General features: G+C 33.2%; 1 protein-coding gene across 9 annotated transcripts in view; it reads left to right on the top strand.

Annotated features, from left to right (window-relative positions):
• The window catches only part of LRRIQ3 (leucine rich repeats and IQ motif containing 3), a 367,465-nt gene that overhangs the window by 132,758 nt on the left and 210,770 nt on the right, over nt 1-23,937 (top strand). For all 9 annotated transcript variants that reach the window (XM_045036014.1, XM_003990225.5, XM_045036013.1 and 6 more), the window contains one exon: nt 21,689-21,818. In XM_045036014.1, coding sequence (XP_044891949.1) covers nt 21,689-21,818 — 130 coding nt within the window. The remainder of the gene's footprint in view (nt 1-21,688; nt 21,819-23,937) is intronic.

Below are 23,937 nucleotides of genomic sequence, written 5' to 3'. Positions count from 1 at the left end.
TTTTTTTTAATGCTTATTTATTTATTTTGAGAGAGAGAGAGAGAGAGAGAGAGAGAGAGAGAGAGAGAGAGAGAGAGAAGGGTGAGGGGCAGACAGAGAGGAAGAGAGAGAATGCCAAAAAGACTCCATGCTTTCAGTGCAGAGCCTGACATGGGGCTCTTCAAGGGGCTTGTTAGGATGTGGGGCTCAAAGTGGGGCTCGACCTCAGGAACTGTGAGTTCATGACCTGAGCTGAAATCAAGAGTTGGACACTTAAGTGAATGAGCCGCCCAGGTGCCCCGAACAAAACAGTTTCTAACTGGGTTTGCCTGAAATTCCATTGCAAAACTTTAGTAACCTGGGCTAGAGTATGAGATATTCTTCATTATTTATGCTTTGTTGGCTTTGTGGTATTATTTCTCTTATTTCCTATATTGCAAACATGAATTTTAGAATAGCTATAATATGAAAGAAAGTCACACCCATTGTAGCCAAAAGGAAAGAGATTCAGAGGAGAGGAAAGCGATTTGCTACATATTTATCTCAGAGGCAGCCTAGTTGCTTCCTTTCCTCCTGCTTCACATCTGAAGCTTCCTTAAGTGGTTTAGTCATATGTTGTTAGGAAGGAAGAGAAACATCTAAAACGTAAAAAAGAGTGATGGCCAGGAACCTTAACTCTTCCAACTTCATGGAAAGTAAGAACAAGTCTATCTTGTAGATACCGATCTTTGACAGCCTACCACCTAGATACATGATCTAATTGTTTTTTCTTAGAACTTCAATAACACCTTGCCTTCTTGAAGCATGAAGTTTGGAATGTCATACCCTTTGTCTTCACTCATTTTCTGGAGTGGGTGCATATATTCTTCCTAATTAGGAACACAATGAGGAGAAGGATCAATAAGGTAATCCAACCCAGTTTCCCTGGAAGGGATCTCTTACTTAGAATCACTTTTAGGGGCGCCTGGGTGGCTCAGTCCGTTGAGCGTCCGACTTCGGCTCAGGTCATGATCTCGTGGTCTGTGGGTTCGAGCCCCACGTCAGGCTCTGTGCTGACAGCTCAGAGCCTGGAGCCTGCTTCAGATTCTGTGTCTCACTCTCTCTCTGCCCCTCCCCCGCTCATGCTCTGTCTCTCTCTTTCTGTCAAAAAATAAATAAACATTAAAAAGAATTTAAAGAACCACTTTTAATACATTGACTGTTCATATTTCATATTCCTTTGTGACATTGTATGGTTCCTGGAAACATTGGAAGTAATCTAATATGGCAGCCGTCTATACTAAAGTAAAATTTTCTTTAGAAATGCTGGTTTGGTTGAATTTTAGAATATTTTTATTGATTTTTTTTCCTTGATTCCAAAAATTTTTCTCGTAACTAATACTGATGGAGCTATATACATGCCATATTGAACACTATTTTTGTAAAACAAAATAGAACAAAATGTTTTCAAATACAGTCCTCCTATGAACCTGTTCCATTATTAAATACATTTTCCTAAAGATACACAGAGACTTTTCAGATTGGCTTCTAACACTTAGCAATATGCATTTAAGATTGCTCCATCTCTTCATGGCTTAATACCTCATTTCCTTTTAGCAGTGAACAATATTTCATTGTCTGGATGTATTACAACTTATCCATTCACCTATTGAAGGACATCTTGGTTGCTTCCAAGTTTTGGCAGTTATGAACAAAGTTTCTATAATCATCCATGTGCAGATTTTGTGTGGACATAAATTTTCAGGTTGCTTAGGTAAATACAAGGGAGCATGATTACTGGATCATATGGTAAGAGTATATTTAGTTTTGTAAAAAAGCTGCCAAACTGTCTTCCAACGTGGCTATACCATTTTTGCATCCCTACTAGCAATAAATGAGAGTTCTGTTGCTCCCTGTATTTCTAGCATTTGGTGGTATCAGTGTTCTAGATTTTGGCTATTCTAATGGATATTTACTAATGTCTTATTGCTTTAATTTGCAATTCCCTAATGACATATGGTGCTGAACATATTTTCATAAGTTTACCTGCCATCTAGATGTATATCTTTGGTGAGCTGTAGCTCCCTTTTTACTATTACAAAGGTGAGGTGATTTGTCACATGGCCTATGTGAGTAAGAAAAAGAGAAGGGTTCACTTTAAGCAGGGCTTCTGTACAGTGTACAAGTACATTTACATCAGACTCTATATAGAGGATATTCCCTGAGATTGTACAGAGCACAGCTTGCATGGCAGGGTGAGTTTGCCCTGATTTTATAAATCCAAGTAACTAATCATATTTGAGAATTGTGTGTGTGTGTGTGTGTGTGTGTGTGTGTTCAATGCATGCACAACACACGTGCACATGCACCTACTTTAAATTAAGGTCAGTCTGAGGGTAGGGAAAGAGAATAATCATCTCCATATTACAAGCCAAGAAATATTGAATTTAGTTTTTCCCTCTCTGTCTTGTTTAACAGTAAGTGATACTAAGACAATACAGAGAGGGTTGATCTTATATCAGATTCAGGAGATGTGATTTTGGTCACCTTGTTTTAATTATGTGGAGGGTTAAAAACAAACTTACGGGTAGATATTTTATTTTTAAATTTCATTGTTTTGTATAATAAGAATGCTTTCTTATACTGGAAACTGACATTTTTTTTAATGTTTATTTTTGAGAGAGAGAGAGACAGAGCGCGAGTAGGGGAAAGGCAGAGAGAGGGAGATACAGAATCCAAAGCAGGCTCCAGCTCTGAGCATCAGCACAGAGCGCAACATGGGGCTCAAACCCACAAACCGCAAGACCATGACCTGAGCTGAAGTCTGATGCTTAACAGACCAAGCCACCCAGGCACCCTGCCTTTATTTTCAATGTGTTTCCGAAATGTTGCAATTTGTGTAATTCTAACAAGCTTTGTGATGACATTGTTTACAAATTGCCCTTTGTTATTATCTGTCATTTTAGGGTTCTATCAGCAATTCAGTTTATTTCCAATGGGTCTTTTTTGAATATTTACAACATCCTTAGTACTAAAAGAAACTCTAAAGCCTTAAAAATAGTAATCAAGCAAGTGCTATGCTGGAACTTGTAAGGAGAGAGGGAAGAACTAGGAAAAATTCACTGGATAGGGACCAATTGTATAAAGTGTGGAACTGAGAGGAGAGGAGTATACAAATTTGAATCCAGGAAGTCAATTGCCTACGTTTAATGGGCCTCACCAAAGGAGACAGAGTTGTCCTGAGTATCAAGACTTCTGGGAAATAGTGGCTTTTAGTGGTAAGTGGAATTATGAGATATTAGAAGAGTATATAAGGGCATATACTAGGGCTGCCTAAGGGTAAGGGTAATTTAACTTAAGCTTAATTCAGCCCTCTTTTGGGGTCCAAAGAAGTAATAATGATGGCTTAAAAGTGACACCGTAGCTTAATGACCTCATCAGTACTTAAGGGGCGAAATTTAGCCATTTAATAGTTTTGCAGGTATTTGTTGTGTGTTTTTAAGTATCAGATTCTCTGCTCATCACTGACAAAAATAAAGTAAATAAAACGTCCCCTGTAATCAAGATTTTATTGGGACTAAAGAGAGAAGACTTGGAAGTAAATGAATAAGATTAGGACAGAAACATACAAGGATAATATTACCATTTGTGGTTGCTCAGATGCAAGAAGTGTCATTAACTGAGAGCTTCAGCATTTAGTTTCTTTCAGGGCCCACCTCTGCTTTCAAGTTGAGGTCACACTATTTTCTTTAGGCAAACTCCAGGCAATTACTGAGTAAGGCATGGTTGCAAGCACCTGGTCATTTCTGCTCAATGTGAGACTTTCAGACAGACTTTGCTCTGGAGCTCCAGGGTGGTTGGCAGATAGTTTGACTTTTCTGATTAATCTACTTCCTCCATTTTCCCTTAACAGGTGTTACCTCCCAATGAAAGTTTTGCACACTTAACTCTGTCTTGGTATCTCATTTCTGGAAAAACCAACCTGTGACCATTTATTATTATGCTTAGTGCCATAGATATAGGTAGGAAAGATTTGAAACCAAGGAATTGCAGAATTAATTTTAAAAAGCAGCAAATGAGCACTACTAGTACAATACATAATCTGAAGTGAGAACTTTGGGAATTGCCAAGGTCAGTAGGAAAAAGAGAAACAAGCAGAGATTCACCAAATATCATAATACATCTGGAAAAGGTAAAGAGATAGAAATTATTAAGTGCTGATAGTATTGCTCAACAAATACTTTGTGCATTGAGTTGAGTAAAGGAAAATTAAATAATTTAAAGCTAAGAGAGATAGAAATTAAGAAAGAGTTGTAATGAGGCCCTTATAAATCATGCCAGATGGTAACTTTATTGGCATATTTTAACATCTGCTTAGAGATATCAGTTCTGTTTGTCCCATTTCCGTACATGAGGGATTTAATATCAATAATATACAATAGATAATCTCCTAGGAGTCATAGGACAAATATAAATACAAATGTAAATAAAAGTTTATTATTAATATTCCTCAATGAGGTGTCAATCTTTTCTATTATTGAAAATTATATTTTTCATAATCATAACTCCATCTGTATGCATAATCATAACATATCTGCATGCTACCCTGACCCTCTAGAATTAGTTAGGAACACTGAGAATATAGTCATTGACTCCCTTTTTTAAAAATATACAGTTTGGCAGTAATCTTTTGCTCTGTGTAAAAAGACATGTGTCCACACTTCCAAGGACCAAAATGAGTGTTTCTGCCTGAATTATTTCATGGAGAGGCAAGAAATCTACCTGGCACTCTTCAGCGTAGCTCTCTTCATTATTCAGAGTTTCTCAATCTTTTTGGGCAACTAACTCAAAGGGGAAGCCTAATTTTATACCAAGCAGGAAACTGGCTTACATTTATTTCCTTCAATTATTTTCATTTGCTCTCACCAGGCACTAAGGATTGCCATCAATATCATTCCACCTGAAAGAGCAAAACTTGAGATTTTATGGATTATCCAGGTTTTATTTTAGTTTAGGGCTGTTCGCTTATATCTCATGGTGTAGCCTTTTGATTTTGAATATCAGCAGTATCCTCTCCTTGGGTGGGCATAGGCTTGGAATTTTGATTCCTGACCTTTTGAGCCATCAGATGTGTAGTTTAGTTTATAAATTGTTTCTTCCTGATCTACAGATATTCTCAGAACAAAAGCAGTTTTTAGTGTTGGGGCTTATCTTTCTGGGATCCTGCCTTCTTTTAAATTTTGACCTGATAAATTATAATTTTCTTGATAAATCCTTCCTGTTTTTCAAAGAGTTAATAAAAAATATTTCATCTGTCTTTTCTGAATTTCAGAATTGATCCAAATTTATATTCTTTCAATCCTGGATGTGGATGTTTTGACTCTCCATATTTTCTTTCTATTATTTAATAACTAGCAGCGGTTTCCTTTGACCTAGTAACCATCTTCCTTTTTTTTTTTTTTTTGAAAAAAGTGTATTTTAAATCGCAAATCTATTTTATTTTATACATTGATTTTAAAATTTAAGGTATGAAACACAGTGTTTCTTCTTCCTACCACTACCATGAGCAGTTTATATGTTTTATATTGGTTTTGAGATTTGGCAATAGTATGTCTTTTAGGGAACATCAATTGTCTAATAATTGTCAGTATTTTTTTTACATGATATTGCATTATATCCCAGTTTTTTTTAAATGTATATTTTTGTAGATTCTTGTTTCTGTTTTAAGCAATCTAGCTTGAAACTTTTATGTTTTATGACTCCATAGATACTGCTAAATAATACATAGTAAGGATTCAAAAAGAGGGAAATATATTAAAATCTTGTTAATAATTTCAAATGAAAGTTCTGGATAGTTAACTGATGATAAATGTGTTGTTTTACACACTTCAGTTATTTTCTGCTTCGATTTTGTCAAATGCTAAAAAATTAACTTGTGTATTTATTTGGCTTTTTGCTTACATTGTTGAGTTATTATTAACACTAAAAAAAGGTTACAATTTTTTAAAAACTTGAATCCTGGGGTGCCTGGGTGGCTCAATAGGTTAAGCTTTTGACTTCGGCTCAGGTCATCATGATCTCACAGTTAGTGAATTCAAGCCCCACGTCGGGCTCTGTGCTTACAGCTCAGAGCCTGGAGCCTGCTTCAGATTGTGGATTTCCTTCTCTCTCTGCCCCTCCTCCACTCACACTCTGTCTCTGTCTCTCTCTCTCAAAAATAAATAAACAGTAACACAAACAAAAACCTTGAATCCTAAAATCACCTGAAAATTTTTAATGATTTTTCTCAATCTCTTTTCATTATGTTAATTATTTTGGACACTTCACATCTTTGACATTTCATTATAACTCTGACAAGCACTACTGAAACTACATTGTCAACTCCACAATGTTTTTTTTATAATATCTCTAGTGAGACATAATTTGCATAAGACAAAGTTAATCCTTTTAAAGTATTCGATTCAGTGTTTTTTAGTATATTTATTTACAGACTTTTGCTATCATTACTATTATTAATTCCAGAACATTTTCATAACCCCAAAAGAAATCCCATACCATTAGCAGTAGTCCTTATGGGCCCTGGAAACCATTAATCTATTTTCTATCTCTATGAATTTGCTTATTCTGGGCATTTAATATAGATTGAATAATAAAATACGTGATCTTTTGTCTCTGGCTTCTTTCACTTAGCATAATTTTTCCAAGATTTATCCATGTTGTAACATGTATCAGTATTTCATTCATATTTATGGCTGAATAATATTATATGATTATGCCACATTTTGTAATCTATTCACTAATTGTGTTGCTTCCAGTTTATAGCTATTATTAATAGTGCAGCTATGAACATCCATATGGGAATATTTGGGTGGACATACTTCTCAGTTTTATTGGGCATGTACCTAGCAGTGGAGTTACAGGAAGATGATTAGGTAATTCTATGTTTTACTTTTTGAGCAAGTACCAAACTGTTTACTTCTGCAGCAGCTGCACCATTTTGTATTCACATCATCAATGTATGAGAGTTCTAATTTCTCCAAATCCTCACCAACACTTGTTATTATCTGTCTTTTTTTTTATTATAACCAGCCTGGTGGGTATGAAGTGGTACTTCACTGTGGTTTTAACTTGCATTTCCCAATAACTAATGATGCTGAGGATCTTCTCTTGTATTTATTGGTCATTTGTATATCTTCTTTGGAGAACTATTCAACTACTTTCATCATTTTATAATAAATAGGTTCTTTTTATTGTTGAGTTCTAAGAATTCCTTATATATTCTTTTTTTCCTTATATATTCTCGATACAAATCTCATAACATATATGACTTGAAAATATTTTCCCATTATATAGGTTGTCTGACTTTTTCAATGGTATCCTTTGAAACATCAAAGCTTTTAATTTTGATAAAATCCAATTCATCTCTTTTTTTCCTCAATCACTTATATTTTGAATATCACACCTAAGAAACAGTTATCTAAACCAAAGTCTTAAAGGTTTATTTCTATATTTTTTCATAAGAATTTCATAATTTTAGCTGTTATATTAGGCCTACAATTCTTGAGTTAATTTTTATATGTGAATTAGGAATCCAACATAAATCCTTTATATGTGAATATCCAGTTGTACAGCACCATTTTTTTTTTAAATAATAATAATAAAAAAACCCCTCATACATCTATTGAATTATCTTGGTCCTCTTGTCAGAACTCAATCAACCAAATTCAGGGGTTTATTTCTGGACTCTATTCTGTTGATCTGTAGGTCTATCCCACATAATCACTTTGGCATTGCAAAGTTTTTGTTATTAAAATAGGTTACTGAAGAAAAAAGTCTAATGTCCTAAGAATCTTCAATAGTATAGTTTGATTATTGCATTATAATTAAGATTGAAATCTATTATCCTAAATTTTGTGTTTTATATCATTATACTCAAATTAAAAATTAACATGCAAACTCATCCCATGTGTACAAATGATATATTATTTACCTCCAAATTTTTGAAAATTTGTAATTTTAAGATTCATGTTTTGATAGAAAATCTGATATGGAGAGAAATTTTCTGAGAGTTGACAAATGGAAAGACTACTAAAAGTCCTTAGAAACAATTGATGATTTTTCCATTCGTAGAACACTTGATATATCCCACTGATAAACCATATGGGGTAGTGTAGATTTCATGACCTTTATAATCATAAAATCAGCTTTGCCTGCATACTTTAAAGGCAGTAGATACATAATAATTGTATACATATAAATATCAATATAGATACTTTTTAGGAGTGTTAAAGCTCTATTTTAAATTCCAAGTTTAATGTTCTTTAATGCTTCCCCTCCCCCCCCCCCCCACCTCAGCAAGCTATAGGGAAATGAAGAGTGGAGAGATTTGTTTTTGTTTTTATGTTTGTTTGTTTGTTCTTTAGGAATGTGTTGTTTAGATGAGGCAATAGAATCATGTGTGTGTAATTAAGCATCAGATGTGTGGTGAAACATAAAAAATTGGATGTCAACAAAGAAAAGATCAAGGGTAACATTGAAAAAATATAATGAACAAAGCTGTGGAGGTGAGAATTAGCTTGGCAGATGTGTGAAGTGGAAAGGAAACTATCCTAACTATACTAAGAGATTTATGAGAGGAATTGTGGAAAGCAAAGTTTGGTAGGACTGTTAGTGGACATTTTAATTTTCACTTGAGTGCTGAAAATGATTATTTGGCAAGGAGTAGTCTCTCTGTACAACTTAATATCTTATGTGCAGTTATACCTGTGAAATTACTTAGAATTAACAAGTTACATTTGTTTTTCAAACTTTGTATAGGATAGTGGGTGACTAAACGTTAGGATGATTATTTAATTGTTTAATTTATGATATAAAGAAAAGAGTAAAGAATGAAATCTTATACCCATCAGCCTGAAGTTTTCCCGATAGTGAAATATGACAGACAGATGACAAGAAAATGTAGGAAGGTTTCCAGATGAAAAATGAAAGATCATAATAGAAGCTGTAGCTTTTGGTAGTAGATGAGCCTTTTAGAATTTTATTTCATTCAATTTTTTCAATGTTTTTTTTTCTCATTATTGTATTATAAACAGTGTACTTCAGCTGGTTCATTCTCCAGTCTCCTTGCTTGATGTTTTCCTTATGTAAATTAAGCATCATCTATTTTCTGCCTAATTCATGTTCCCAGTTTCTTCAAGATGCTTTACAATCAGCTCAACCTTCTGATGACATTCACAGTTTTAAAAATATCATTCAAATTGAAACTTCTACATTTTTTTCTTGGTATTCACCAGAAAAGGTACATTAATTAAAGTAAAACTGGTTAGGTTAAGAAAAAATTTGGACTTGACCACTGTACCAGTATAGGAGACACAGAATGGTTATGGTTCTAGGAACTAGTAAAGAAGGGTCAGTTAGGTAGGTAGCCCCACATCCAATGAGTACTGTGAACTCTATTCACTGTCACATGGCTACCAACAGTTGACCAACTGGTATGAAAAGCTTAGTAATGTTGAAATTGGTCACTGAAAGCTGGTCCTTGTGAAGTCTGTACTCAGGTATCAAAGCCTAGACACTATGCTAACAGACTGCTTAAGAAGAAAACCAGTATCAAAGACTGGATTGCTAGAATGAAAGCTTGAGAAATGGCTCAAGGCAGATGTCAAATTAGAACTAAGAAACATTGCAAAGGCAGATAGAGTGATGAAGGCTGAAAGAGGAGATAAAAAAATAATTACCAGAATTATGGATCAGTCTATGAGCAAAGGTAAATTAATAAGGGAACTCTAAGTATTGGTCCAGAGGCTAATTTTCTCCTATCTTAGGCTCTAGAATTGGAAGGAGAGTGGAGTCTGTATGTTGGGGATTTAGTAGTTCCAAAGGAGGGAAAGAGTGATTGTAGAAACACAGCATACCTAACCAGCAGCTTTTTCTTCAAAACAGAACCATTGCTGCACATTGTGAGAAATTCCAGTATTAAAATTAACTATGTTTGATCTTGGCTGTTATGAATTAGCCATTTACTGAGGGCAAAGTCTCTTCCATAGATAGAGCTAATATATGAAAGCATTGTTTTGTGTCCTTCCCCTAATTCACCTCCATTCCAGCACATTTCCTTCTTTCTACAATATGCCATCAGAAGGTTTCTGTCTCAAAGTAGGCACAAAAATGCCTTTTTTTCTTCAAGAACCTTAAATTCTTGGCACCAAGGCCAAAACCTCTTTCCTGGAATCTCTTTACTTCTTTTTAAAGAATGCTATTATTCCCAGAATTGTACTTCTTTATCTGTTTCCCTCTGCGCTTCAGTTTGCAGCATCAAATAAAAGAATAAAGTCCCTGATAATGTCCCAGAACCAAGATTTGGTCTTTTTCATTATTAGGGGAAATCAGATTCTCTGATTTAGCTGCAATATTTTTACTAATATTTTTCTTATGTATGTTTCTATTTGAATTTACTTATACACTGCTTCTTTTGAAAGTGACTTTTATGTGAATGTCTTTAGGAATATAAATCACTTTATGGCAGGTTGTGTTTTATTTTTTTGTCACCCTTTACCTAGCACAGCAATATGCATATAAGAGGCACTTAACAAATACCGATTTAAAATACTATCTATTGCTTTTAAAACAAGTATAATCTAAACTCTACTGATATTATTTTGAGTCATAATTTATAACTCATGGAGCCATTTTAGTTTATTTCCTTAAAATATTATTCTGTGCTACTATGAAAAAAATAGCTAACAAATTTGCTTATCATTGAACTCTGGGCAGGAAGAAATAAGGGTATCATTGTAAGAAGATAGATGAAAATAAGATGCAAGTCAAAAAATAAAAAGTGCAAAAAGATCACACAAAGTTATGAACTATGTAAAAAAAAAATATTTTCTTGCCAGTCCTGTTATACTAGAACTTAGAATACCTTTCAAAGATAAAGAAGGTTAAAGGGTTACTCCATTCTGTGGTCATTATAATAAAATTCATTATTCCAGAAATGCTATAGGCTGATTATGTAAACAAACTAAAAATAAATTATATACATAAATTATGAGTCAATTTGAATGGATTATTAAAGAAAATGAAAATGGATATCCTTAACATTTTGTAGCATTTTATTTTTGATACAATTAGAAGTGGAGTACTTGGTGTAGGAGCAACTGATTGGATTCACTATGCCAAGTAATTTTTTCCCCCAAATCTTAGGAATGCTGATAAATCTTGAAAACACTAGTTAAAAGACAATATTAGAGTTTTATGCAAGATCCATACTTTTCAAAACCAGGGCGTAGTCTTTATGTGGGAAATAGGGTATATTGTTAACTATCAAATACTTTTATAGGAAATGCATATACTCATTTCTTAAGAAACATCTTAGTGGAGAGTAGTGGTAGGAGAAAATATATAAAAAACATGTCTTTCCTTTTTAGTTTTAACTTTTGAATTCATTGAAATATGAAAACCTATCATTCATACTTTTAGGTTTGTTGCTACCACATAGAACCATGATTATGAGAATTCATGAGCACCTAAAAACCAATATGGAGCTCATTGTCCTCAAGGCAAAATGTAATATTTGCTAAGTATCATTAACTAATGGTACACCTCAAAAGCTGAACTATTTTTTCCATCTTTAAACTTTATCACTGTATTTTTCTTCAGGGTAAAAAAAAATTATGGGTCAATTTTCACTGAAGTGGGATGGATTTATGTATTCACTTTCATCAGTGTCAAAAGGAATTGTGCACATCATTCCCGGACAACAGGATGAAAACCTGTCTCTGATTGGACACTAGGGATATCAGCTGTACTCACAAGATAAGTGTAAAGTTGAAAAGAGAAATACACTTGGTAATTCATCCAAGCCAGCATATTTTAACAGTTTGAAACTTGCATAAAAATGTTCATGAAATTATTTACTTCCTCATACAAGAAAGTTAATATTACCATTTTTAAATCCATTGAAATGTACCATCATAAAAATTTCTGCTTTACAAAGACTGATAATTCAGAACTTTTCAAGCTGTCCATTCTTTTCTAATAAAAAAAAGATAACAAAATCAATAAAATTACCATTCTTTACCACTTACTTAGAATGAATTTTTATTTGTTCAAGGTAAGAGAGAGTGGCGATTATAATGTATTTCAATATTGGTCTATGCTTTGAATGACAAAAATTTGTGATTTATGATTCATCTAGAAATTGACATAACTGAATTTTCTTAAAACAAATTTAGGTTCCGTGACTTAAAAAATATTAGCTATTGAATCACACTGCTGCTCTCTGATCTATTTAAGATAGTTTTAGAGATATTCCATTTAAGCAAGGGTGTTTGCTGACAATAGTCACCAGGATAGCCTAGAGGTACTCATAGTAAATTGCAGACATTTCTTTATATTTAAATCTTCATTAAATGAAATATAAGGATTCTGACAATACCTGTTTTGATACCTTAGGAACCTAAAATAAGCCTGCTTGTATCTTTGAAAGTTTTGGTGACTACAGTTTTGAGTCATTTTATTTAGCCACAGGAATTTTGGACCTCACGTAAATAAACTCTGGACCATGGCTGAAATATTTCCAGTAAGAGCAGTAGGACTGAGGTTGTTAAAGAAGTTGTGCTGAATACTCTGTGACCTCAGACAGACTGAAATTTGTAATGGGGCTATAGAACTTTTGGGCTAGCTACCCCTGGTCAGTCAGTGAAAGCACTTACTGAGTGCTTTCTGTGTATATATATATATATGCATATGTATATATACGCATACAGATATATGCGTATATATACATATACAGATATATATACATAAATTTTATATAATCTATTTTTTATATAATTCACCTTTGCTCAAAAGAGTCCCCGTGGTTCCTAGCACATATGTTGTATTCAAAGGAAGGAGCATAATTATACAGCATTTGAAAAAGTCATTTTAGTCGTTAGTATTGTAAAACAAAACAAAACAAAACAAAACAAAACAAAAAGCTTAAGTGAAGCAACATTTACTAATACTCTAAACCCCCAAATGAGTACATTACTCCCAGTTGCAGGAGGCTAAAACCTTAGTTTTAGAAAATATTATCCAAGTGAATTAATTAAATTATCCAATGAATCAACTTTGACAGTTTAGCAGTATGTATGTATTAAGCATATTTAAGTTGGTTATAATATGCTTTACTTAGAAACATAATTATATATATGGATACTATTAATTTATTGAGGTGAGGATTTTTTTTTATGACTATAACCCCTTCCTCAGATTCTAAACCCCATTTTAAGACATATAAAGTGTCTAAAATGCTGAATTTGCCTAAGGTCTTTAGGGTAAAGAAGGGCAACCTAAACATCAGTAAAACGTTGATAGACCCTATCTGTTGTTCTTTCTCCTCTTTTGATAAATGTGGACATTGTTAAATATACATAGAAATATAGACTCTTGAGCTATGTATGTTACTAGTAAGGAAAAGTTGTATTTTTTCTTTAGAAAATTCTGTCTTGTTGCCCATCATTAAATTTTACACCACAGTAGGGCCTTGGTGGCTCAGTTGGTTAAGCATATGACTCTTGGTTTAAGCTTAGGTCATAATGTCATGGTTTGTGGGATCAAGCCCCATTGTCAGTGCAGAGCCTGCTTGGGATTCTCTTTCTCCCTCTCTCTCTCTGCCCCTCCCTTGCTCTCTCTTTATCTCTTTCTCAAAATAAATAAACATTTAAGGAAAAATGAGAAAATAAATTTTACACTACCATATGAACTTGTCTCATTTGGTGATTACTTAAGCAGTATTAATTTATATTGCTAATACATACTATGTCTCTCTTCATTTCAAAATGATTCGATTTGCTAGTTAAAAATATTGTAACCAACTAAGTTAACACATGAGGTTTAATAAAATGCAGATTTTTAATAGGAGTGGTTTAGCATTAAGTCTATATTCTCAACTATCTCTCTGTTTTTCTCTCTCTGTAGATACCTTCAGTTTCAGCTTAATCAAACCATATTTTTTTTGGAAACAAAATTTTTCCCACTTCCAAGTCTTTATCTTGCTTGTTATGTTTTCCACATCTACATAGAATATTAATCATTAAATTATGAAATATTTTAAAAAGTCTAGAATTTAAATATTCACAAAATAAGTGTACTGATGCCTAGCATAGTGCCATGGATATAGTTGGCACTCAATACATATATGTTGAGTAAACTAATCAAATTTCTCAATCCTTTTTTGTTATTTGTGAGTTGCTATTGCAACAGAGGTTGAAGAATCCAATCAAAATGGTGCAGGGATATCGAGATAAGTAAACCACAGATCCAGTACTCAGAGGGAATAATTTCTTCTAGGGGTGAGAATTGTATTTAACTGTGATATAAGGTAGAATGTAATAAGTGCTTTGAAAGTTATAAATAAAATAATATTGATTATGTAGAGTTACCGTTTTTTAAAAATGTGGTCTTAGGTAAACCAGATACAGAATTATTCTCAATTATTACTATATATGATCTTGGCTATTAGACACTATAATCAATATATTAGTGAAAAATAAGACTGAATAGAATTGCATTGTCTTATAAATAATAATTCGTGAAATAAATTTCTGGAGAAATTTTTAGGGAAACGTAAATCCATATACTCTGAAATTTTTCATGCCCTTTACTTTACCTCATACCAATTATTACTAATGAACTAGCACTGTGTTCTCTCAACTTGAAATTATAACCTATTTTAAAACTTCATGGAGGTTTGCAGCATCTGTTTACTAGATTTGACCACTGATACTACCAAGTAGCCACTGTAATGAAGCAGACAGGATGGGCCTCGGTAATTTACACATTGGCACCTTTAATCTTGGTAAGAATAGACCTTACACCTTAACCATTCTTCAACTGAGGGAGCATACCTTTCTATTATGCTTTTTTCCCTGGTGTTCTTTAACTGGACATTTGCAGCAAAATATAATATTCAGCCACCTTCATTTCTCATGGGTACTTTTTGTATAGAAGAGAAATGTCACACTTCTTTCTGTATCTACTGTGTGTCCTGTATTTGTTTATCCAGGTCATCCTTTGTAAATTCTCCTCTTCATGTATCAAGAGTATTATCATTTCTAGTCTTCTTTGTTAAGATGAAGTAAGACTGGGAACAAAAACAAGATAGTAGCATTTTTCAAACAGCAGTTAAACCGACCAATTGCTTCTAGGGGAATATCTTAAAAAATAACTTTTCTCATAAAGCTTTATTTTAAGTAATTCCCCCTTTTCCATGGATTTTATTTCATGTTAACCAGCACTTACTCTTGAAAGCAGAGTTCAAGTGGCACCTGCCATAATGGATCTCTGTATATTAGCCTCCCCTGTGGTAGAGTTGCTTGCTAAGTAACATAATGAGAGGCAATGTGGCCAAACACGAGTTAACAGTTTTTCATTCAGACAAAAGAGGACACCTTTTTTTTAGTTTGGATTTTAGCATATTCCTAAAGTTATTCCTTTGAATATTATATGGAAAACCCAAGATTTGGATTAGTACTTTTAAAGATGATGTCTTAGCTGGGAAGAGGAAAGGGAACAAAAACAACAGAAAATGGGGTAGGACATCAAAGGATTAGTGACTTCATTGGGATTCTAAAGAGGTTTTTGGTATCATCCTTGAAATGGAACCTACTTACGATGAACTATATGTATGATATAGACAAAGCAAAAATGCTTGATCAATTATAGAATAGTATAGATAGTATAGGAGTAGATATATAGTATAATAATGAGTCTCTCTTAACAATCTGCTTTGGTGCATAATACATAATGTGAAAACAAAACTACAATCTTCAGAATACCAACTAAGCTAAGTTGGAAACTTAAACCATTAAGGATTGAAAATGAATCATAATTTTCAGAGACAAAAGAGTTTAGTATAAAATATTTACCCTTGGTCCAGAAAGTGGAGAAAATTATCACTGTCACCACTCCTCAATGTTTAAATGAGAAATTATCATCTCTTTCGGGGAAAATAAACATCTGATATAATTATCCATCTGATATTTTACAAGGATGTACTTATTTAGTTTGTCAATTATAGGGAGCTCCGTAGCTCTCCATTAATCTATTCCAATTTTCAGTAATATTCTGAGATTCTTTTCTTATTATAATTGGATGAGATTTAGTAAATATACACAAGTCTCTCTCTGCTTCCATATCTATTATAGATTATTTTTTCTTAGCTTCTCTACTCAATACTGTCAAAGGAAAGCTCTTTCATTGCCATTTTGGTCCTCTGGCTTATTGTGATGTAAAACAACAGAATAGGTAGAGAGATGTATCCAAGTAGATGTATAATTTTTCTTACCAGATGGTTATGTTTATGCTTTTTGTAAGTGTTACATATTGAGGAGTGATAAAGTAGAAGAGACTCTAGAAAACTAACAGTTTAGTTTGATGTACATGATAAATAAGGGAATGAGAGAGTTGTAAAAGAGTTGCTGAGTAAAAAGCATTGGAGTAACCGTAGATTATGGAGATTTCAGGATTAAAAGACGGAATATTGAAAAATGTTACTTGAGATATAGTTCTTTAAAAAATACAAGCTAGGAATTTATTTTTAAATTATGTCTGGTTGTTGGACTCACTCCGTAAAAGGGAGTTTCATTTTATAGTATATTGAACCAAAGTTCCTAAACCTCCACTCATTCCTTCTAGTACTTCTCTTTGGTACTATTCATTACACATCTAACATGTAATTATTGAGTATTTGCTGAGTGCCAGGGGCCATTCTTGATGCTAAGTAAAGAAAGCAAACATAGAGTTCTTGCCCTGATGAACTAGATTCTAGGAAAAAACAAAAGCAAAAACCGAAACAAAACAAAAACCAAGTTGTAACCAAAGGAATCAAACAAAGTTGTGATAAATGTTTTAAATAAAATGAATAGATTGCTGAGATAGAGAATAATAGGAGAAAGCCTACTTCTCATAAGATTTTCACAGAATGTTTTTCCAATAATGTTAAGACCTGAAGGATAAGAAGCTAGCCATGCAAAATATAGGAGAGTGTTCTAGATAAAGCAAAGAACTTGCACAGTGACCTGAGGCTTGGAGTAACTTGTTTTATTTGAGTGGAGTTCAAGGGACTGACTGCATGAAATCCAATGTTGCAGGAGTATGATTAACAAAGTCAAGGGTGGCATGAGATGAATTTGGCTTTGTGGTTCAGGGCCATATTTTGCTGGGTTTTGCAGTTTACAGTAATGACTGGGCACCTTGGACAACTATTAGGGGATTTAAAGCTAAAATAAATATCAGATTTATCTTTTGATAAATGTGAATGAATCTTGTAAGAGCCAGGGTGAAGGCAGAAACCAACAGAAGGCCATTTGTGGCTGGAAAGGATGATTAAAGCTTACACTAAACAAGTAATGTGAAAATAAAGAGAAGTAGACAGATTTGAAATACATTTAGGAAGGAGAATTGACAAGATTTGCCGATGGCTTAGATATAGAGTTTCAGAAAGAAGGAAAAAATAGAGAAAAAATTCTGTTTTTGTGGTTTGAACAAGAGAATGCTATCATTTTATAAGATGAAGGAGATGGCAATCTGGGGAGGTAAGAAGCCTGAATCTCTCTTTGTTGCCTTTTTTCTACTCTGGATTTAAATATGGCTTATGTATATAGGGCTTACTTTAAAACTAATTCAGTAGGTAGTCTGCTCTCTTTTCACATTCCAGGTTTTCTATCCTCATCTGAAAATATGTTACCCTGACCTGACACAGTGCTTCAACTGTGGTTCTGATCAGAAATTTGTGATCTGTGATTTTCTTCATTTGAGATAAAATGCTTAATATAGCATAAAGTCATCACACAATGTACTCTTAATTTACTCTTAACTAAAATATTGTATCCTATTATCACTTATGACTTTAAATCACTTTATGTATTACAGTGATTTTATGCATTTTGCCCAACTGTAATATTTATTTCTATTATACGTCATGTTTAATTTGATCTATTGCTCCACTCTACTGATAATATTTAAAACTTGTGTCTGGTGTTAACTGATTTTGTTCTGTCGCCACCTCACCTAAAAATTTCATAAACATTTCCTTCATTATTATTCAAATCATTTGTATAAATGTTGATCATGATAGGGCTAAGAACACATCTGTGTAAGATATTAGAGATCTCACTTCAGGTTGTATCATTGTATTAATCCTTACTCTTCTTCATTTGATGACTTAACATCTCTGATCTCCATCTAATCATGTTGCCTTCCAAAGTTGTGAAAATGTTTCTCAACCGTATTACTAAAATGCAGGTTTATCATGCCAAGTATGTTTGACTTGAATTAATTTTGACCCTGTTAAAAATGAAATTATACCTGGGGCGCCTGGGTGGCGCAGTCGGTTAAGCGTCCGACTTCAGCCAGGTCACGATCTCGCGGTCTGTGAGTTCGAGCCCTGCGTCGGGCTCTGGGCTGATGGCTCAGAGCCTGGAGCCTGTTTCAAATTCTGTGTCTCCCTCTCTCTCTGCCCCTCGCCCATTCATGCTCTGTCTCTCTCTGTCCCAAAAATAAATAAACGTTGAAAAAAAAAATGAAATTATACCTAATGTAATCAGTTGTCAACTTATACTGCTCCCTGGTGATTATCCCTCTTCCAAATGCCACCAAAGATCCTCAAAAGTATTTCTAAAATTATTGAGGACCAGTGTTAGGTTTAAGGTACTTCAGTTAATAGAAACTGTTATACTAGCATTAAACTGTTAATACTTTATGTTATTGAAAACACTGTATTTATTAGATTATCCCCAGTCTTCTGATAACTTTAACCTTCTCCATGAGTTTGAATATCAATAAGTGGGCATATCCTTTCTTTTCCTTCTTGAAGTATGTACACAGAAAAGCGCACTTTCTTTACCTTGGCAGCTTGTGTAAGCCTCAGTTCACTTAAGACATAGATGCATCTTCCTAGATGTGTTTCACTATCATGTATGGAGGCTTTGTCATGGATTCTTTTATAAAAGCCAAGGAAGATAAAATTATTTTAAATGATGACAAGCAGTGACATGTGGATATATGAAAAATGATAACTGGGAGAGCTAAAGAAAATATATTTTTGAAAGGAACTAACTAGCTATGCATTTAATTTTTAAATAGAATGCAAATATGGAAAATTTATATTTTAAATATCTATGTAATCTAATTTTTAAATATCATGATTCTATACATTGACTTTTTTTGTGATAGAGATTGGCTATTCAGATCTGACAGATATGCACTTATTTTAAAAATTTACTTATTCTTTCAGGGGAAGCCAAATAAATATGTATTATTAGAAGCAGATTGCTGAACATGTCCTTGCATTCTAAAGGGTCCATTTATATTGAAACAGAATTTGAGGTGATTTTTAACATACAATGAATTGCATTGTTAGTAGGGAGATACAAGTTATGAAAATAGAGCAAAATTTATAGAAGTAAGAAAAGACAAAATTGATGATGCAGAGGACAAATTGAAGAGGACTGATAGATGAATTTGAGGTTGAAAAAGCATTTAGAGTTGATTGTAACATATCTGATGGCAAAACAGTTGCCTATATTATTTTTGTATACTTTGTTTAATAGGAAGAAAGGAACCCAAATGAAAATAGAAGCAACATTACTTAAAATAATGTTATATTTTGATAATGTGTTAATATTGTGTTATTATAATTATTCTTGACAAACTTAAGAAAGCGATTTTAATATAAAGAGAACATATAGGCTCAGAAGTAACTGCTAGTCATTCTAGCAAAAAGTAGCATTTTTGTCATGTGAAGACTGGAAAGAAATTGTGTTGTGTAACAGTTGACTAGTGAGGGATTTTTCGTGAAGAATAAAAACAGGTTCATTCTAGGACCTCCTAATACCTAGTACCTATCTTGAACATTTAAAAAAAAATGAAAAAAAAAAACCTTGCACAATGAGTCACCATATAGAGACAGATTGTTTTCAGTAAATTAAAGAATATCACATATAAAATTTAAAAGATAGAAACTCAAGGAGATTTGATTAAATACATCTATTTTGTGCTGTATAGGAATTTTGGCAGAAAACTGTAAATATAGAGTATGAAGACACATATCCAAGTTTCTCTTCTAAATTGTAGAATAAAGGATATTTGCACAAGTGGATAGGTCAAAGTAGGGGAAATATGATAATGAGCTTTTTATTTCAAAATTCTATCTGCTGTCACATATTAGAGAGTTTATGTGACTCTCCTCTTCTTGGATGAAGGTGGTGCTATTCACCAAAACTAGATATAATAATTAACAGATTCGGAGGAAAGAAAGGACTTAAATTATATTGAATATGAGGTATCTGTGAGATTTTCCAGGGTGAAAGAACACGACTTATGGTTAGTAATGAGTACTACATAAAAAAACAAACATCTCAGAAAGGAGTACTATCTGAAAATATATATTTGAGAGTCTTGGGAATTTAGGCCAGTGGAATTCATCAAGGAAAGCATGATATCCTGGGAAGGTTTCTTAAAATACAAATGTATATTTCCTCCCAAATTCTGGTCTTTACTCTGTGGCAGACTGCGGTTCCTACCAATATCTCTCCTTTTCTTTCTTGATAATAAACCCTAAATTTTATTCTAGGCAGAACATTACCTAGCAAAAAGACTGCATTGCTTATCCTCCCTGTAAGATATAAACAGAAGTTATTGGAAAGACCTCTGGGAAAGTACCTTAAGACCCATGGCCAATGTCCTTTTGTCATTTTACCCTTTCCTCCATCTTGCTGACTGAAATACAGACATGGTGTTTGGAGCTCTAGAAGCTACCTTGACTCATGAGTAAACCTTGAAGATATAAACCATGTAGAGGCAGTAAGACAGAGATGATAAATTTTGAAAGATCTTGGGTTTCTGGTGATCTGGTGAATCCTCTGTATCACTGGTGGATAGACTGTGAAGACAAAGGCCAATAACACAGTATTACTTATTAAAACATTCCCAACCAATTTATAGACATTGCATAGTTTACATCTGAAAGTGCCCCCAACTCCCCATGAAACTCCCTTTCAACATTCTATTTGTTATTCTTTCTACACATACCAAATCCATTTGTACTTTTAAGACTTGTGATGATTTTGGTCCCATTTCTCCTTCTTCCTTAGTATTTTTAGTATCTGTAAAATAGTTCTGTCTACCCTTGAGAAAGAAAGAGACAGAGCACAGTGGGGGAGAGGCAGACAGAGAGGGAGACAGAATCCAAAGCAGGCTCCAAGCTTTCAGCTCAGAGCCCAGCTCAGAGCCCAACATGGGGCTTGAACCCGGTATGAACCATGGAATAGCTAGCTACCTGAGCTGAAATCTGACACTTTATTGACTGAGCCATCCAGGTGCCCCTACCCTTTCTTAATCTAAATCTCCCTTCAGGCTTTCTGGGCAACACCATTTTGCTTCTCTTTGTTATTTTTTATCTTCCCCTCTGTGTTTTGTTTTGTCATGGCACCCTCCTGACATATCCCCTTTTCCCTCAACCTCCTTTTGAGCATGGTTCAAAGTATATCATTACTATTAATAGACAATTTATCAAAATCATACACAATGGAACTCTTTTCATATTTTCCTCAATTTGCCTTACAGTTTTTTGTTGTTTTTTAAAAAAATAAGATCACTCATGGTAATGTATAATAAATGTGAGATTTTTTAAAATATATGTAATAGATATTCTTAAGGTTGTCATTGTTTTTATTTTTTTCCACAGAATATACTTTCTCATGTTGATTTAAAAAGTTCTAGAGAACAGAGAAAACATGTTTCCTCTATATTATATGAATTAAAAACAAAAGAAATTGGTAAAAAATCAAAAACATCAAGACATCTCATTCAAAAAGGTTAGTTATATGAATTTTTAAATTATATGTATGAACATATTTTGATGAAGAGTAAATTCATTAGAAATTGGGCATGTTAATTTTGAACTGTAAATATACCCATGAAATACATGTTTAGACTTCTAGATAAAATCTCCATATCTCATTCAATATTTTTAAATATACATATTCAGAAAGTTGTTTCATGGATATTAAGAACTGGGAGTGTAAGGTGGGAATTAAGAGAAATAGGTATTAGCAAGAACCATATGAAATTGATAGCTTTGTTGCAGTATGGCTAGGTCAGCATGGTTCTTTCAGGAAATCTGTCAAGTATCAGATTAATTAATATAAATCATTTCAATTAAATAATGATATTTAATTTCCTTCAGGCTTTGAACATAATTATATTTGTCAATAAAAATAAATTTTATGTTAATAAGATTTTGGTTGTCAAATGTGTACTTGTTTTTTTGTTGTTGTTTCTACAGAATTTTTTCTCATGTAATTTTGTTATGGCCAGATGACATTCTTTTCTTTACCTCTGTCTTTCACAGAAAAATCATATAATAATCTTTATGAAATTATTTGAAATTGTTATCAACTTCCACAAGGTTTCTCTTAAACCTTTTTAAAATTATTGTGATAAAAATATTTACCACGAGACCTACCCTCTTAATATCATTAACCATAGTCATAATGTTGCACAGCAGATCTCTAGAACTTTTTCATCTTGTATGACTGAAACTTTATACCCATTTCTCTCTTTCTCTAGCCTTTTAATTCTTAAATATTCAAATCTTTCTCTTTTTAAAAACTCATGATGGTGTCTTTATTCCCTTTTATTTTCTTTATATATGAACTGGTCTATCTCTGCCTTATGTGTCAGTGGCTTTATTTGTTATTTCATCAATTATCCATTAGTTTCCATCATAATTAATATTATTGTATATATTAACACGTTATAAATACTTTATATTACTATCCATTGTACTTTATATATTTCATAAAGCTCTGTATTTTTATTGATTTGTATCCAGTTATTTAACTCCTAGATTTATAAATGAAATGAAATAATGGAAAAGTTGTAGTCTCATATACCATATATTCTTCCTGGTACCCAAGACAATATCATCTAATGATTTTAACTGACTTCTCTGCTGTTTTATATTTCCAAGTAACATGCTTATTCTGGTTTTTTTTTTTTTAAGTTTCAGATACTGTTTACAAATTTCCACTGTTAGAGATGGAGATTTAATTCTCTTATAAAATCTCCCTAACACACACACTTATCATCACTATTTGGGGGTTAATTAATGTTTAGTGTTTTAATTATTCAGCCTATATACATATTGCTCATGGCTGAGCCAAACAATGTATTAGGATATGTTTACTTTTTTATATTATTTTTTTTGAAAACTTTTTTGAAAATCTCACCATTCAAACCAGCACTCATAGTGTGTGTGTGTGTGTGTGTGTGTGTGTGTGTGTGTGTGTGTGTGTATTCATGATAAATTTGCTTGAGTCTTTCCTTTTGCTGAATCAATCAGGACTGCTTGCTCTCTAAACCTGCTCTTACAGAGAATTTATTTGTGACCATGCTATGTTGGGACTCTAATTTCCAGAACTCTCTAATATCTTGTTCTTTCCTGGCTTATTTTCTTATTTTAATACAGAGCCTTCTCTACTAGTTTACTGAGGAAATATATACAGGAGGTAAAATTTTTAAATCCTTGAAAGCCTAAATATGTCTTTATGCTACACTTATGCTTGGTTGATGATTTGACTGTGTAGAGCTTCTTTCAGAATTTTTTCAGAATTGCTTTAGTGTGTCCTAACTTCCAGTGTTTCCTTTAAGAAGTCTATTTCCAGTTAATTCTCAGCCTGATATTTATGAACATCTATTTATTGTTTTTCTCTTCTTACTCGAAACTTTTAGCATTTTCTTTTTTTTTTTAATGTTTATTTATTTTTGAGAGGGGGAGGGGAAGAGAGAGAGGGAGGGGGAGAATCCAAAGCAGGCTCTTCACTGCGAGTGAAAAGGCTGATTTGGGGCTCGAACTCACTGACTGTGAGATCATGACCTGAACTGAAGTCGGACGCTTAACTGAGCCACCCAAGCACCCCTAGCATTTTCTTT

Source organism: Felis catus, chromosome C1, assembly GCF_018350175.1.
Source record: "Felis catus isolate Fca126 chromosome C1, F.catus_Fca126_mat1.0, whole genome shotgun sequence".
Classification (NCBI taxonomy): Eukaryota; Metazoa; Chordata; class Mammalia; order Carnivora; family Felidae; genus Felis; species Felis catus.
The sequence above is the reverse complement of the archived record's forward strand: the minus strand, read 5'-3'. Positions and strand labels throughout refer to the sequence as shown.